Source organism: Cinclus cinclus, chromosome 6 (assembly GCF_963662255.1).
Source record: "Cinclus cinclus chromosome 6, bCinCin1.1, whole genome shotgun sequence".
Lineage (NCBI taxonomy): Eukaryota > Metazoa > Chordata > Aves > Passeriformes > Cinclidae > Cinclus > Cinclus cinclus.
This window is the reverse complement of record NC_085051.1, coordinates 6,990,674-7,004,210: the sequence shown is the minus strand read 5'-3', so window position 1 is coordinate 7,004,210 and position 13,537 is coordinate 6,990,674. Positions and strand designations below refer to the sequence as shown.

Below are 13,537 nucleotides of genomic sequence, written 5' to 3'. Positions count from 1 at the left end.
CCACGTATTTAGGTATTATAGGATGCTTTGAAAAGTTTCATGGAAAGGACATTGTAATAATTAGATTCCTTAACTAAAACATTTTGAAAGCAGCTTTTCTGCTAAACTACCATTTATTCTTATGTTGTTATCTTATTATCATGTTTTCACCGTGCCTTCTAATGTCTGACTTGTCTTTTCAAGAGTGAGATTGAGAAGTTAAAAGCAGAGAATGATCGGCTGAAATCTGAAAATCACGGCAGCTGTAGCCGGGCTCAGTCTCAGGTTTCCATCTCCTCCTCTCCCAGACACTCTGTTGGACTCTCTCAACACAGCCTGAACCTCACGGAGTCAACCAGTCTCGGTGAGTTTAATGAGAAGGGTGGTGGGGCAGGTTTTATCCTGCACTTGGAAGGCTTGGGCTGGTTAGCCATGGAAAAATGAAAGCATGAGGATTATTAACAGCTGAGGTGTGGAAATATGTCACGAGCTGGCACAAGGCCTTCTTTTAAATATCATCGTAGGTCTGCTACACCCTCGGTCAGAGGTGTCCAATTATGACTTCAGCTCTGAAAAGTCATGTTTAAAGCCATTTAATGGTACACATTTGCCAGGGGATATATCATAGGAAGGAAAATACAGAGTAACTTGTTAATAATTTTCAATGACCTTCCCCTTTTAAGAGGGATCTGTGGCGGGGAAGTCAGTCAGCCTGGTTCTTGAGTTTTACCTTGGGGCATGTGAAGCCCAGACGTGTTGTGCTCAACTGCAATAAACCAGAATAGCCTCCATTGTAATGGAGCTCCAGCTGTGAAGCTGTTGATGTTTCCTGCCCACAGACATGCTGTTGGATGACACTGGAGATGGCTCTGCCCGGAAAGAAGGAGGCAGGCACGTCAGAATAGTTGTCAGCTTCCAGGAGGAGATGAAATGGAAGGAGGTGAGTTCTGTTTCATCCCCAGCTTTGAAACTTCGGATTGTATGAAGGAATTCAAGTTTGCCAAGGACTATTAAGAATTTTCTCAGGAAAACAGTTCCTTGGTGTGTTAATAGTGATAGAGACGGCACTTGGCTACCTCCAGCTTCCTTGGAGCTGCTAAAAGGGACCAAAATGCCAGAAGCACCAATCTTATGGAAGAACTTAACAAATCCAAACTGGGACATCTATACTGTATCATTCTAGTTCAAGTTGTCCTCTCTGGCACAAGTACCCTGTTTAGGATTAGACATCTTTCAGAGGTTTTCCATTCACAAGTACATGAAAGAATCCTAAATACCCAAATAAATTGCAAATATTGTGAAGTTGTGTCCCATTTCATGTGTTTAACATACTGCATGCATAAATGCATTACACAGTCTTGGCCAAGCAATGGCTTTGCTGTCTCACGTTTTTGAGTGCCTGTAAAAGGTACGTTTAAGAAGTAACTTCATATCTTCCTGAGGGTTGGACAAAAATCTGAATGATCAGAAATAAAATGGACTTAGCTGTTCTTTCAATTAAGTTTTGCATTAATTATTACAGCCCTGGGGAAACAGTAAAACTGCTGCTGATTGACTGCAGTCAGAGCAAGTTTTAGTAACACTTCAAATCTTATGATAGAAATTAGTTTGCTCTTCAATTGATGTTTCACAGTGAGTGCAGCTGTAGAAAAACAGAAAAATTATTTCTCCTATTTCTTTTATCTGCCTTAAAAATCACCTACAAAATTCAAAGTGCTGTGATACATCAGATATAATATAGAAATATAAACTGTCTTTCTATATTACTACTTTAACATAGAGATACGTATAATATATATATATATATTTATATACATACACACACACACAGGTTTCTATGCCCACAGCAGAATTTCTAGAAATAAGTAGGATAAACCTTGCAAATGTAGTATCTTTGATTGTGAAGTCATGGAAGAATGAACTTGACTACAACATTCCGAAGAGAGGTTTTTCTGTCTCTTTGCTAAACTGTAATTCTCTGAGAGATTTTTGAATTGTTCATGGATTGATTAATAAATACCTTTAACTTGACATCAACGCTACCTGAGTATTCTTTAGATTTGTGACTCCAACACTGTCGAAAGTGTTTATCATATGGAAAGGATTTCATATGCATTCAGAATTCACCACATAGAGCAGTAAGGATGCACCATTATTTAGAAATAAAAGGGGAGGGGGCACACTTGTCTCACAGAGTTATTCCTGTGCCTTTAGGATTCCAGACCTCGCACCTTCCTCATAGGCTGCATTGGAGTCAGTGGGAAAACCAAGTGGGACGTTCTGGATGGGGTTGTGAGACGCCTGTTTAAGGTCAGTGGGTACAAAAGGCTGTGAGCTCGAGTTCTCCTGTGGAGTTTCGGTGGTACCAAGCTGTATTTAACTTTGTGTATTAAGTTCTGTCACAGCAGAGAGCAAACCCCCAGTGCTGTCTGACTTCCTGTGTCCCTTTTCCATCCCAGGAGTACATCATCCACGTGGATCCTGTGAGCCAGCTGGGGCTGAACTCAGACAGTGTCCTGGGCTACAGCATCGGGGAAATCAAGCGCACCAACAGTGCAGAGACCCCAGAGCTGCTGCCCTGTGGGTACCTGGTTGGAGAAAACAACACTATCTCAGTTACCATCAAAGGTAATTTCACCTGACCTCCCTGGTGGAGTGTTCACTATTGAGTTTTATCAGAGCTTGCTGTGTCAAGAAACTTAGAGGAGTAGAAACTTTTATTACACTGCTTTTTCCTGTTCCTACCGTTCATTCGCTTCCTGCTATTTTCATTTCATAAAGTCACCACTTGGGGTATGCTAAGTCTGTAATTTCAGCAAGCTTTTGACCTGTAACTCTAGGAATAATTACACAATCCCCAGATCTTGATTTGTCCTGGAGAAGACCTCACACCACAAGAGATGCAGTGGAGCTGTTTGAGCAGCAAAGTACTTTCCAAATGAAGCCTCAAAATTTCATTAGCTCTTTATCACAGCTATAGTTGTTATTTCCTTCATGCAGGGTAAAAAAAAAAAAAATCTTGACTCCTTTGCTTGGTTGGTCTCGTTGAAGGGCCCCTCCTTAAGAACCAGGAAAGAGGGAGCCCAAATTTTATTAAACACCTTGAAGTCTGGATTTTTCAAAATGTGTGGTTTTTAGAATTCCCATCAATTTCTTTCTGTAATACTGCTAACAGTTTAGTGTTTGTGTTTCTCATTTGGTTTCTCAGGGAAGCACTTTTTAATGAAAACTATACTATTAAATTAAGTTCAAGGGTAAAACCTCAACTGCTGCACTTCAAACATATATCAGTTTGCACAAAGTTAGACCAGTGAAATCTGCAGACAGATGGTATTTGAGAGCAGTGCCAAACATTCTTCAGATCAACTTTGAAATTTGACTGAAAGCAGATTTTTGAATATTAGTGTAAAAACCAAGTTACCTTGTATAGCAAACCAGTGGGCAGGAAGACAAAATAAACTGAAATACATCAGCTTACTGAGGCTTGACAAGAGCCCAGGATATTCTGCCTATATAAAAATGCATTGTCCAGTCATAAATCCTAACTGAAATATTGCATGAGGTCTAGCTGTGTCTGTACAGCTACAATTTGAGATTATATTTAACTTGCACCGACTTGACTTGTGCCTTGAAGGTTCATAAGTGATAACAGTTTTCAATAAAATTGAAATGTATTTAATCAATTTATGGAAAATCACTTACATATGCCTTTGAGATATAAAGCTGCCTATATATAAATATTTAATATTCCAAGTAACCACTGAGGTGCAAACATTTCTCTGGGTGCTCTGCCAACTTCCCTTCCTGCTGTTTATTTTGAACCACTGTGTATTTTCCCTAATCCAATTCTGCCTAAAGTGACTGCTGACATGGCATAAATGCTTATCAGTAGGAGTTTTCTGTTAGAGGAGATAACTATCAGCATACAGAGGAGGAGTTTAATTACAGGCATTTGGGAAAGTAGGGGGAGTTGATGATAGCTGGGTTGTTTTTTGGGGTTTTGTTTTTTGGTTTTTTTTTTTCTTTGCCTAGCGATCCAAAAGTAAACAGGTACATTCTGGGTGAACATGTGGTGAAATGCTGTAAAGTGGATGGCTGGTTCATGGAAAGTGTGTCCTACAATCCTTTGGTGTGGCAGCTTCCAAAGGGCCTCAGGGATGCAGCTTTACTTACCCAGGCTGAAGGAGGATCCAGGCTAAGCCCACAGCTCACCCCTGCCCTTGTTTTCCAGCTTTATGTGTGCCTCTCTCAACCACAAGGGATACCGGAGGAGGGGGGAAGGGGTTTATCTCTGAAGTGCAGAACAGCTTGATCAGGTCAGTTTGGCTAGAAGCTGGAAATCCCCCTAAAGGAGGCATGTTTCCCTGCTGCAGGTATCTGTGAGAACAGCCTGGACGGGCTGGCGTTCGAGTCGCTGATCCCCAAGCCCGTCCTGCAGCGCTACGTGTCCCTGCTCATGGAGCACAGGAGGATCATCCTGTCCGGCCCCAGTGGCACGGGCAAAACCTACCTGGCCAATCGTCTGTCTGAGTACATGGTGCTCAGGGAGGGCAGGGAGCTGGCCGAGGGCATCATTGCCACCTTCAACGTGGACCACAAATCCAGCAAGGTGAGCACACCCAAAGCGTCCTCGCACAAGCGCGTGTCCGAAGGGAGAGACCTTTCTTAATCCGTCGTTTTGAACTTCCCTTTGTTTTCAAAGCGTCGTGCTAATCCTGAAGGAAGCAGTATTTAAAGGTTTTCAGATTCACCTGATTATGGGTCTGGAACAGCAGGCTTGCAGGTGTGTATTTAAACACCTGAAGGTGTCATGATTTTCAAGGAGCCTGAGAATTGCCCAGGAAGTTAAAAACACCTGCACAAAATTCCCAGAGACTTAAGCAATCCCTATTGCATGTGGGCACTTTTCCCAAAACCCTCAAATGCATCTCCAGGCTGTCAGGAGCTTGTGCAGCTGCAGGTATCAGCAGTTGTAATCGTGTGCTGGGCTTGGAGGGGCTGTTGTGCAGACACATTCCTGGGCTGGTGAGGTGTGTCTTTGCTTTTTTATGTGCTGCTGGTTTTGCTGAATATACTTCCAGCGATCATCTAGATTAAAGAAAAGGGAAAAATAAAAAAGAAGAAGAAGAAGAAAAAAGGCTGTATATTTAATGGCCTTAGGCATATATTCCTCTGGAAGAAAGGGACGGTTGAAATTGTGGTTCTGAGCCACTGGTATGATTTCAGACATGCTTTAAAGCTGCTGAGAGCATTTCAACCACTCAGCAGCAGCACCAAAAGTTTTCTTTCCAGCATTACTGAAGGCATCCAGATTTGGCCTCTGATGAGGGATGGCTTGTTCCAGATTAATTTTGTTTGCTGTATTTTGATGGAAACACAGTTGCAGGATAATATGACAAATCTAGCTGGAATGCAGAGTTTGGTTTGGGGAGAGTTGATCGAGTTCCTGAAAAGAAACAGAAATATATTTTAGGCCGTGTCACAATGACAAATAAAAAACACAAACTAAGTTACAAAATATTACCCCTCTTTAAGCCCTTCTCTCACACAGGATTTCTGGTACAGTCTCTGATTCTTCAGCATAACCTATGAAAGAGAAGGAAAATCATATATTGTGTTTTCTCATAGAAAATGTGTGATGTGTTAGATGTCAGACTCTTGCTTTAGATTTTGCTAGCAAGCTTATCTATCTTAATTGATTTTTTAAGGAATGTGAAGAAACAAGATTTTTTTTCTTCTTTTTCTTTAATCTGCTTTGCAGGAACTCCGCCAGTACCTGTCCAACCTGGCAGACCAGTGCAACAGTGAAAATAATGCTGTGGATATGCCTCTTGTCATAATTTTGGATAATTTGCACCACGTTAGCTCCCTAGGAGAGATCTTTAATGGACTGCTAAACTGCAAGTACCACAAATGGTAAAGAAATAGTATCAGGACACATTGCAAATGTTACTCCTGTACTCAGAGCTCTGCTCCTGCAAAATCCAATCACAAAACCAAAGTCTGCATTAATTTAGTAATGTGGAGGAAGATGACCAGGTTGTCTGTATTTTGTGGACAGTGCTTCAGAAGGATCTTTTTCCTTCATAAAATTATCAGTTTTTCTGAAATAAGTAATTAAAAAGTAGTTGAATTTGCTTCATGATGTAGATCATTAGTAGTAAAACTCCATTTGTAGTGAAAGGTCCTGTTTTGGGACTTGTGGTTTGCTTTCAGAATTTGATGTTCTCAGAATCTCAGTAGACAATTTGGTCATGAGTCACTACAAAACCTTCTTTGACAAAAGAGTCTTAAATAACCTTTTTTAATGTTCAGGTTTTACTTAAAACTTGATTTTCAAAGTTCACAAGTTTGATTTGCTTGATTTCTTTCTCCCAATAGTCCATATATTATTGGCACAATGAACCAAGCCACCTCCTCCACACCTAATCTTCAACTTCACCATAATTTCAGGTACTGTTTATTCATGTTTCTTATTTATATTTGTGGGCTGGCAAAGAACTAATGGCTACTGAGTCATCTGAAATTGTTCTTATCAGCTGTTATAGCAAAGTGATAGAGAAATGTCATTTGCTCCTGGTTGCTGCCCTGACATGTGCAGCTTGGTTGTGGTCCTTTCATTAAAAGAATGGGGTTCATAAAACTTTTACTTTACAGAGGACTGTTAAGATAGTTGATCTTCTACCAGATTTTCAGTGAGACAATATTTAGGCCAAGAAGATTAATGAGAAGCGAGCTGAAACAATGCACAGTAAAAATCGATTCATCTAGTGAAATATTCCAAAGTAACTTTTGCTGAAAAACATGCGTGACTGGAATAGCCCGTTTTGATCCTGATAATCTGGAAATAAGAAGAGAAATGTAGTCAGGAATAGTTACACTCAGTAGCATGGAGGAGAAACAATGGCCATTTCTGCTGTTCTGCCATAGATGGGTGCTGTGTGCAAACCACACTGAGCCAGTCAAAGGCTTCCTCGGCCGTTTCCTGAGGAGAAAACTAATTGAAACAGAGATCAGTGGCAGGATGAGGAATGCAGAGCTGGTTAAGATTATTGATTGGATTCCCAAGGTCTGGCAACATCTGAACAAATTCTTGGAGGCTCACAGCTCCTCTGATGTTACTATTGGTAAGTACTCTGCCCAGGCATATATAAATAGATGTATTTTATTTCCTTGTGTATCAGGTGTGTCTTTGTACACTTCCTTGTGCTGTATCGCATAAAAAAGGCTTTCTTTAAAACCCTACGTTTAGATGTTATCAATCCTGGTTTTGATCCCTGTTGTGATTGTGGTTTGAGTGTAATATCTGAATTTCCCTCTCCAGGTCCACGGCTCTTCCTCTCCTGTCCAATAGATGTAGATGGTTCTAGAGTTTGGTTCACTGACTTGTGGAACTACTCCATCATTCCATATCTTCTGGAGGCAGTAAGAGAAGGGCTACAGGTGAGAAGGCAAAGGGAAAAACCATAGATCCAGCATCTGTTGAAAAGGCAACAAAACTCAGTAGTAGATACAACTTTGCATATTGAATATCTGTATGTCTATGAAAATGTAACTAGAATTGTCAGTTATTTCAGGCAGAATTAGTCTCTTCAAGCACTTTTGAAACTGAGAGTGGAAAAAGTGATTAGATGCCAAACCACTGATGTCTTCAGTGGGGAGTGTTAGACATACAAATACCTTTCAATGCTATTCCAGAAGCACGCCTTAAAATTATCCTGTGCATCAGAAAAATAAGCTTGTGGTCATTAACTTTGTTACACAGGATTTTCTTTTGGAAATCAAATCTTTCAGCATAGGAAAAAAGCTGTGCATGGAGAGAATGTATTCATGAATGAGAGGAGCACTATCAATGACATTTTGATTGCTTCTCAGTATATAAGGTTTTTTTTAGTAGATTCCTTCATAATTCTATCTTTTACTAATGGTTTCTTACACATTTGTGAAATACATGAATTCTATAGGTTTGGGATAAAATTTGGGCAAACCGCAGCTGCTGTTTGAAATTTGTCAGTACATGGAGACCTCATTTTCTTTGGGAAGCTTGTGGTAGATTCTTAGACATGAGGAAGACAATAGGTCTTGGAGTACAAAACACACTCAGGAACTTTGCTAGAAATAGAACAGGTGAACCATTTTACATAAAACTTGTTATAAAGGAGGGTAAGGGGAGCCAGGAATCTTTCCAACCTAAAACAAGAGAAAGGAGAGCAGTTGACTGCTGTTGAAATGGAGAAAACTGATACAGTAATGCATGAGCTCCTTGTACTGGGGTTTGGAGCTCTCTTATCACTGATCAGTACATGTGGAAAGCATTGAAAAATTAGTAATGGAAGTGGAGAAAGAGAGAGAGCAATTGATAAAACCGTCCTTTTGCTTCCTTGTTCTGCCCAGTATCTCCATCTTTCCTTAGGGTATTTGGGTGGCTTGTGTTCCAGGTGTAAGGACTTCAGTTTCTCTCTTAGTGCATTAGATTCTTTATCCCCTTCAGTCCCATTTCCCCAAATTGCACTAATTCAGCCCTATTTAAACAATTTCTCTTTTGTTTGGTTGGTGGATAAGAAGATGCACTTTAGTACCTGAAGAGTAGCCAGAGTGATGTTAAGGAACAGACTAATGCTAGGAATGTGGTTTTCATCTGGGGCTGTTTTCTGCTCCCCACACCCACAAGGACTCCTCTGAGAGCACATCTTCTTTCCTGAAATTGCCTGCCAGAAAGGAAAGGTGGACTCCTAATTTCACTCTGATCTCTGTGGATCTGCTCTCATCTATTTTTATATTTCTGTTTCTCATTTAGAGAATTATTTTGGGTCAAATACAAACAAGCCAAATGGATCCTTAGAATAATTGCTCCCATGGGAGCTGACTTGTTTTGTTCTTCAAAACAGGGATGTGAGAAGGTTGTGTAAAACCCAAGTTCTTCCTGCTTGGTGTACAGAATGCAACACCAGCAGAAAGAGGACCCAGAATCCCTGTGGCTTCCTGCCACTGTCACTCCAAAGATTTTTTTTTTGTTTCAAGTTTTGTGGAGCAACTTGTCCCATCCTTGCCCCATGACTTGCTCCCTGGAAAATGTGCCAGTGGGAGGGGTGGACAGACCTGGTTGCCATGGAAGAGGATTGTGAGTCATTTAGTCTCTCCTGAGCACAGATCCACTCAGACTTTTGCAGGAGAAAAGACATGAAAAACACAAAATCCTTGCCACTTACCAAATGACCTGTATCATTGTAAATTTGAGAACAAGATTGAAATAGGAAATCTGGTTTGCCACATCTTGAAGCCATTATGCTGGGAACATAGCTGGGCTGAAGGATGGAGGGTTTGGGCTGTGGAGGAGGCTGTGTTTCACATTGCCTAGCACCATCTGCTGGCATCTCTGCTCCCTCCTTCTTCACAGCACACCAGGGGTTGGTATTCAGAGCAGTATAATACTTCGTGCATGCAAAATCTAAACCCACAAAAAACATACCAAGGAGAAATAGTGTTGAGGAAAGTGAGATAGTCCTAGATCCTTCAGAGAACTGGTGAATTTCTTTGCTGACCGTTGTTTTTAGCCTTGTGCAGGGGGATGAAGGAAGGGGACAGTGACAAAATGTCAGAGACAAACTCCAGTTGCTGAAGGATGTTGATGGTGATATTTATAAAGTGGAAATAAACATTTTAAAGCCACTTGTAGTTGTATTTATGCTTTTGGAAGTCATGAGGCATTAAAATGAATGTGGTGTCTAGCTAAGGCAAATGGACTACAACAGGGAGAATACTTTGGGATTCAGTAGCACAGTCTGTTCTGGACAGAAAAACGTTTTTGAAGCAGAGCTTGCCTATTTAGGAACCTGACCAGAGACAAATGCTGCTGGTGCTTTTTCTTGGTTGAATATGAAAAAAATCTGACTTGAAAACTTCATGCCTTGACATCCATCATTATTGCCTGATGACAGATCTCCCATTTCTTCCTCCACATTCCGTGGATGGCAGTTTGTAAGGCAGCTGCCAGTGCGATCCAGATGTCAGCACTGATGGCTTTTTTTGTGTGCTGACATTATTTAAGTTGACTTAATTAGGTGATGTTATTTTCAGGCGTTTCTTCCTTCAGCTAGTGCCAAGAGAAGGGCATTGCAGTCTCAGAGAAGGTGGTCAGCTCCTTCCAAATCAGTGCCATGACCAAGGGCTTTGTGTGTCGTTAGGGTAAGGAAAATCTTGTGTTCAGCCCTGCTTGCAAAGCGTTTCCTGCAGCCCAGGAACCATGGCACGTTCGCTTGGGTTAGGTAGGCACTGGATGACATGGTTAGAATGCTTGACATGGTTTTGTGCTCTTTCAGTTGTACGGGAGGAGAGCGCCCTGGGAGGATCCTGCCAAGTGGGTCATGGACACCTACCCCTGGGCAGCCACCCCCCAGCACCACGAGTGGCCTCCTCTGCTCCAGCTGCGGCCTGAGGACGTGGGCTTTGATGGCTACTCCGTGTCCCGGGAGGGCTCCACCAGCAAGCAAGTTCCAGTGAGTGATGCTGAAGGAGATCCTCTGGTAAGCTCTCGTTTCTGGAGCAGCAGAACTGTTTCTTCTGCTATGTTACCAGGGATTACAAACAGGAACTGGTCTATGGCTGTAGACTAATCCCTTCAGTCGTCTCATTTTCTCCTTTACTGGAAAAGCTGTGTTTTATCAGTGACTTGAATGCTGCTGTGGTTTACAGTCACTACCTCTCTTCTGAGTCTCAGCATTATTGACCTCACTTGTTCCTCCCTATCCTCCCTTGCCCGCTGGCAAAGCGAATGCTGTCGTGTGGAGTTAATGTTGTTCCTACCTCAGAATACAAATAATCATGAACTTCCTTGCCTTTGCAGATGAACATGCTAATGAGACTGCAGGAGGCAGCCAACTACTCCAGTCCCCAGAGTTATGACAGCGACTCCAACAGCAACAGCCATCATGATGACATCCTGGATTCCTCCCTGGAGTCGACATTGTGATCTCCCTCAGACAGAGGTTGTTTCCACTTGGCAAGAGCCCTGATTACAGACTTGTGAAAAGAGCACGTTCCTGGGCAGGGATCTCAGTATTAGAGCTGCAAGAACAAGACACTTGGAGCAATCTTGAACCTGGGTGCAGGCAACCCAAGCGACCTTTGTATTGTTTTTCTTTTGACGGTGATGAGAACTGCACTACTCCTTTGTTTCCTTCTTTTTAGTTGCTGTAAGCTCTCTTGCCTAAGATCCTGAAGATGTTAAAAATAATCATCATTACCGAGTCAGAAGGACGGGGGTGGGGGGAAACTTCACAGCTGTGAAGCAAACAGCTTTGTGCCATGTACTGTCTGGAAAGAGAGGGGAGAGGGAATATTTGCCTATGCTGCTTCTGACCAAACACATTTACGTGAGGGCTGGACTTGTACCAATCAGCTTTGTGGATTAAACTCAGCTTCGTATAGTTCTGGTGCTATAACAATATTTTGCTTGCCTCGGTGGTAATACTCAGTGAAGGCAAAGCTGCAAAACAGGGAAGTCTGAATAAATATTAAAAAAAGAGAAAAGGAAAAAAACAAACTAAAACAAAAGCGCTGCTCTCCTTGCCAGTCTGAGACCTTGGCTTTCTTTCATTATGTGTTTATAAAGATTATATATATAAATAGGAATATATAAAAATATATATACAATCTGAACAAATCAGGTTTTTTTTTTTCAAACACTGTGTAACAATCCTGCTACAAATGAAAGATCAGGTAGTCCTTTGCTAGTCAGGGCCCAAGTCTCTTCCCACTTACATCCACACCACCAGCTGAGCTGACTTCTGTGGTGTTTACACCCCACTAATCCACCCTGAGGAGAGGGGGCTTCCCTCTTTCACAGAAGTCAGTGGCAGGGCTGTGCCCCTTGGAGTCCTGCACCTCCAAAGGACCCTTGGCAGTGCCCAGGCATGTGAGCTCTGTACACAGAGGTGAGCTACGCTCCTGCAAAGGGATGAGTCAGACTTTCAGTTTTTAATTCTTGCCATGAAATGTTACAGCTGTTTTCTAAAAACTTTGGGTTTTGTTCAGAGGTTCCATTCCAATCAGCACAACCATAAGGGGGTTAATTAAAATACAGCTCTGTGGCAGTTCCAGTGCTACTCTGGTGACAATACTTACTTCCATTACTTTTCTTTTTAATTGCAAAGTTAAAAAAAAAAAAAAAGGTATTTTAGCAGTATTCAGGTCTGGAAGAAAAAAGATAAGGTAGTGAGTACTGGGTCTTTTGAGTTTAGCTGTGCCATGCTTTTGAGTTGTGGCAGAGCTGTGAACCTGGTTTGGTTTCTCCTCCTCTGTGAACGCACACACCTACACTGTCAGTGTTAAGGCTCGTACTCGTGCTGGGGAACAAGAACACCTCCCAAAGAGTTGCACTTTCCTGGTGACACCACCATCCCCAGCACATCAGCTGTACCTCAGCCAACACCTCACTCCTCAGGAGGGATTCATACGAGCCTTTCCAGCTCTCCTTTGGTGCTGACTTTTAAAAGCGATGCCTTATTTTGTACTAATTGTGTTTGATTAAACTAGTGCTGTATATTATGGGATTTTATTTAAAGAAACAGGGCTAAAGTCATCTCTTGAAATATCATAAGTTGCTGTGAATATTGTTTGTATGAGATACTAGAATTTGTTTAAATGTGACAAAAAAGGAGGGAAATGAGATAATGTTTCAGGTTCATATCAATCCGCAGCTAATAAATCACTGAAGAGCTGTTTTATCCATGCAGGAGGGACAAAAGAAGCTTTTCAACTCTAATAAATTACAGGAATATGGTGGTTTTTCAATGTACAGAAAGAAATCTTATTACAAACACTTTTTCAAGAGCTTGTGGGTTTAAAGGAACATAACAGACAAGTTCATGCTTCTGTGGCTCAGTTTGAGAGGATGGTTTTATTATACCTCATGACTTTCTGTAATATAACTGTACTTTGTCTTACTAAGCTGGTCTTGAATCTGCTCCTGTTAAACCTTTTAAGTGCTGATGACTTTTTTTTTTAAGAAAAATATTGTAAAAGGAAAAATTTAAATATTTTAATGATGGGGGGGAAGAGCTTGGTGTTGTTACTGTTTTAATCTTATGAACTCTAATTTCATTATTTCACTGAATGGAATAACAAAGGTTACTCAGCCAATTTTCCTAATCCAGTTCTTGGTACTGTAAAAAATGGGTTAGATCTGTATGGAATCAAATCCATAGCATGCTGATGATGAGTTTGAGAGAAGTTAATTTTTCCAGTAGTCTTGACAATTCTGCTTCCCAGCACTGACTTTACCTGCTACTACTGTGAATTTTGGTACCTAATCCCCCAACTGAATCCATGCAGACAGAGCATGTGCCTGTAAAAGAAAATCCAGTTGCAGGGCTAGGGCTTTAAATAGACTTGATATCCTAGAAAATGTCTCAGTTGACCTTTAACTGAGTGCTAAAAGACATGTTTAAAGTAGTGTTTTAACTGTGGGGAATGGGGTATTTTTTTTTTTACACGTTTAATCCTGTGCTTAAGCTCAGGAGGAAATTTCTGTTCTTTTTTTTTTTTTTTTTTTTTTTTT

At 41.2% G+C, this 13,537-nt stretch overlaps 1 protein-coding gene across 5 annotated transcripts in view; it reads left to right on the top strand.

Annotated features, from left to right (window-relative positions):
• Positions 1-10,948, top strand: part of NAV2 (neuron navigator 2) — a 362,864-nt gene extending 351,916 nt beyond the window's left edge. For all 5 annotated transcript variants that reach the window (XM_062495969.1, XM_062495968.1, XM_062495967.1 and 2 more), the window contains 11 exons: positions 184-343; positions 819-919; positions 2,194-2,289; positions 2,439-2,607; positions 4,353-4,588; positions 5,741-5,895; positions 6,361-6,432; positions 6,910-7,106; positions 7,304-7,422; positions 10,299-10,502; positions 10,823-10,948. In XM_062495969.1, coding sequence (XP_062351953.1) covers positions 184-343; positions 819-919; positions 2,194-2,289; positions 2,439-2,607; positions 4,353-4,588; positions 5,741-5,895; positions 6,361-6,432; positions 6,910-7,106; positions 7,304-7,422; positions 10,299-10,502; positions 10,823-10,948 — 1,635 coding nt within the window. The remainder of the gene's footprint in view (positions 1-183; positions 344-818; positions 920-2,193; positions 2,290-2,438; positions 2,608-4,352; positions 4,589-5,740; positions 5,896-6,360; positions 6,433-6,909; positions 7,107-7,303; positions 7,423-10,298; positions 10,503-10,822) is intronic.
• Positions 10,949-13,537: the final 2,589 nt, after the last annotated feature.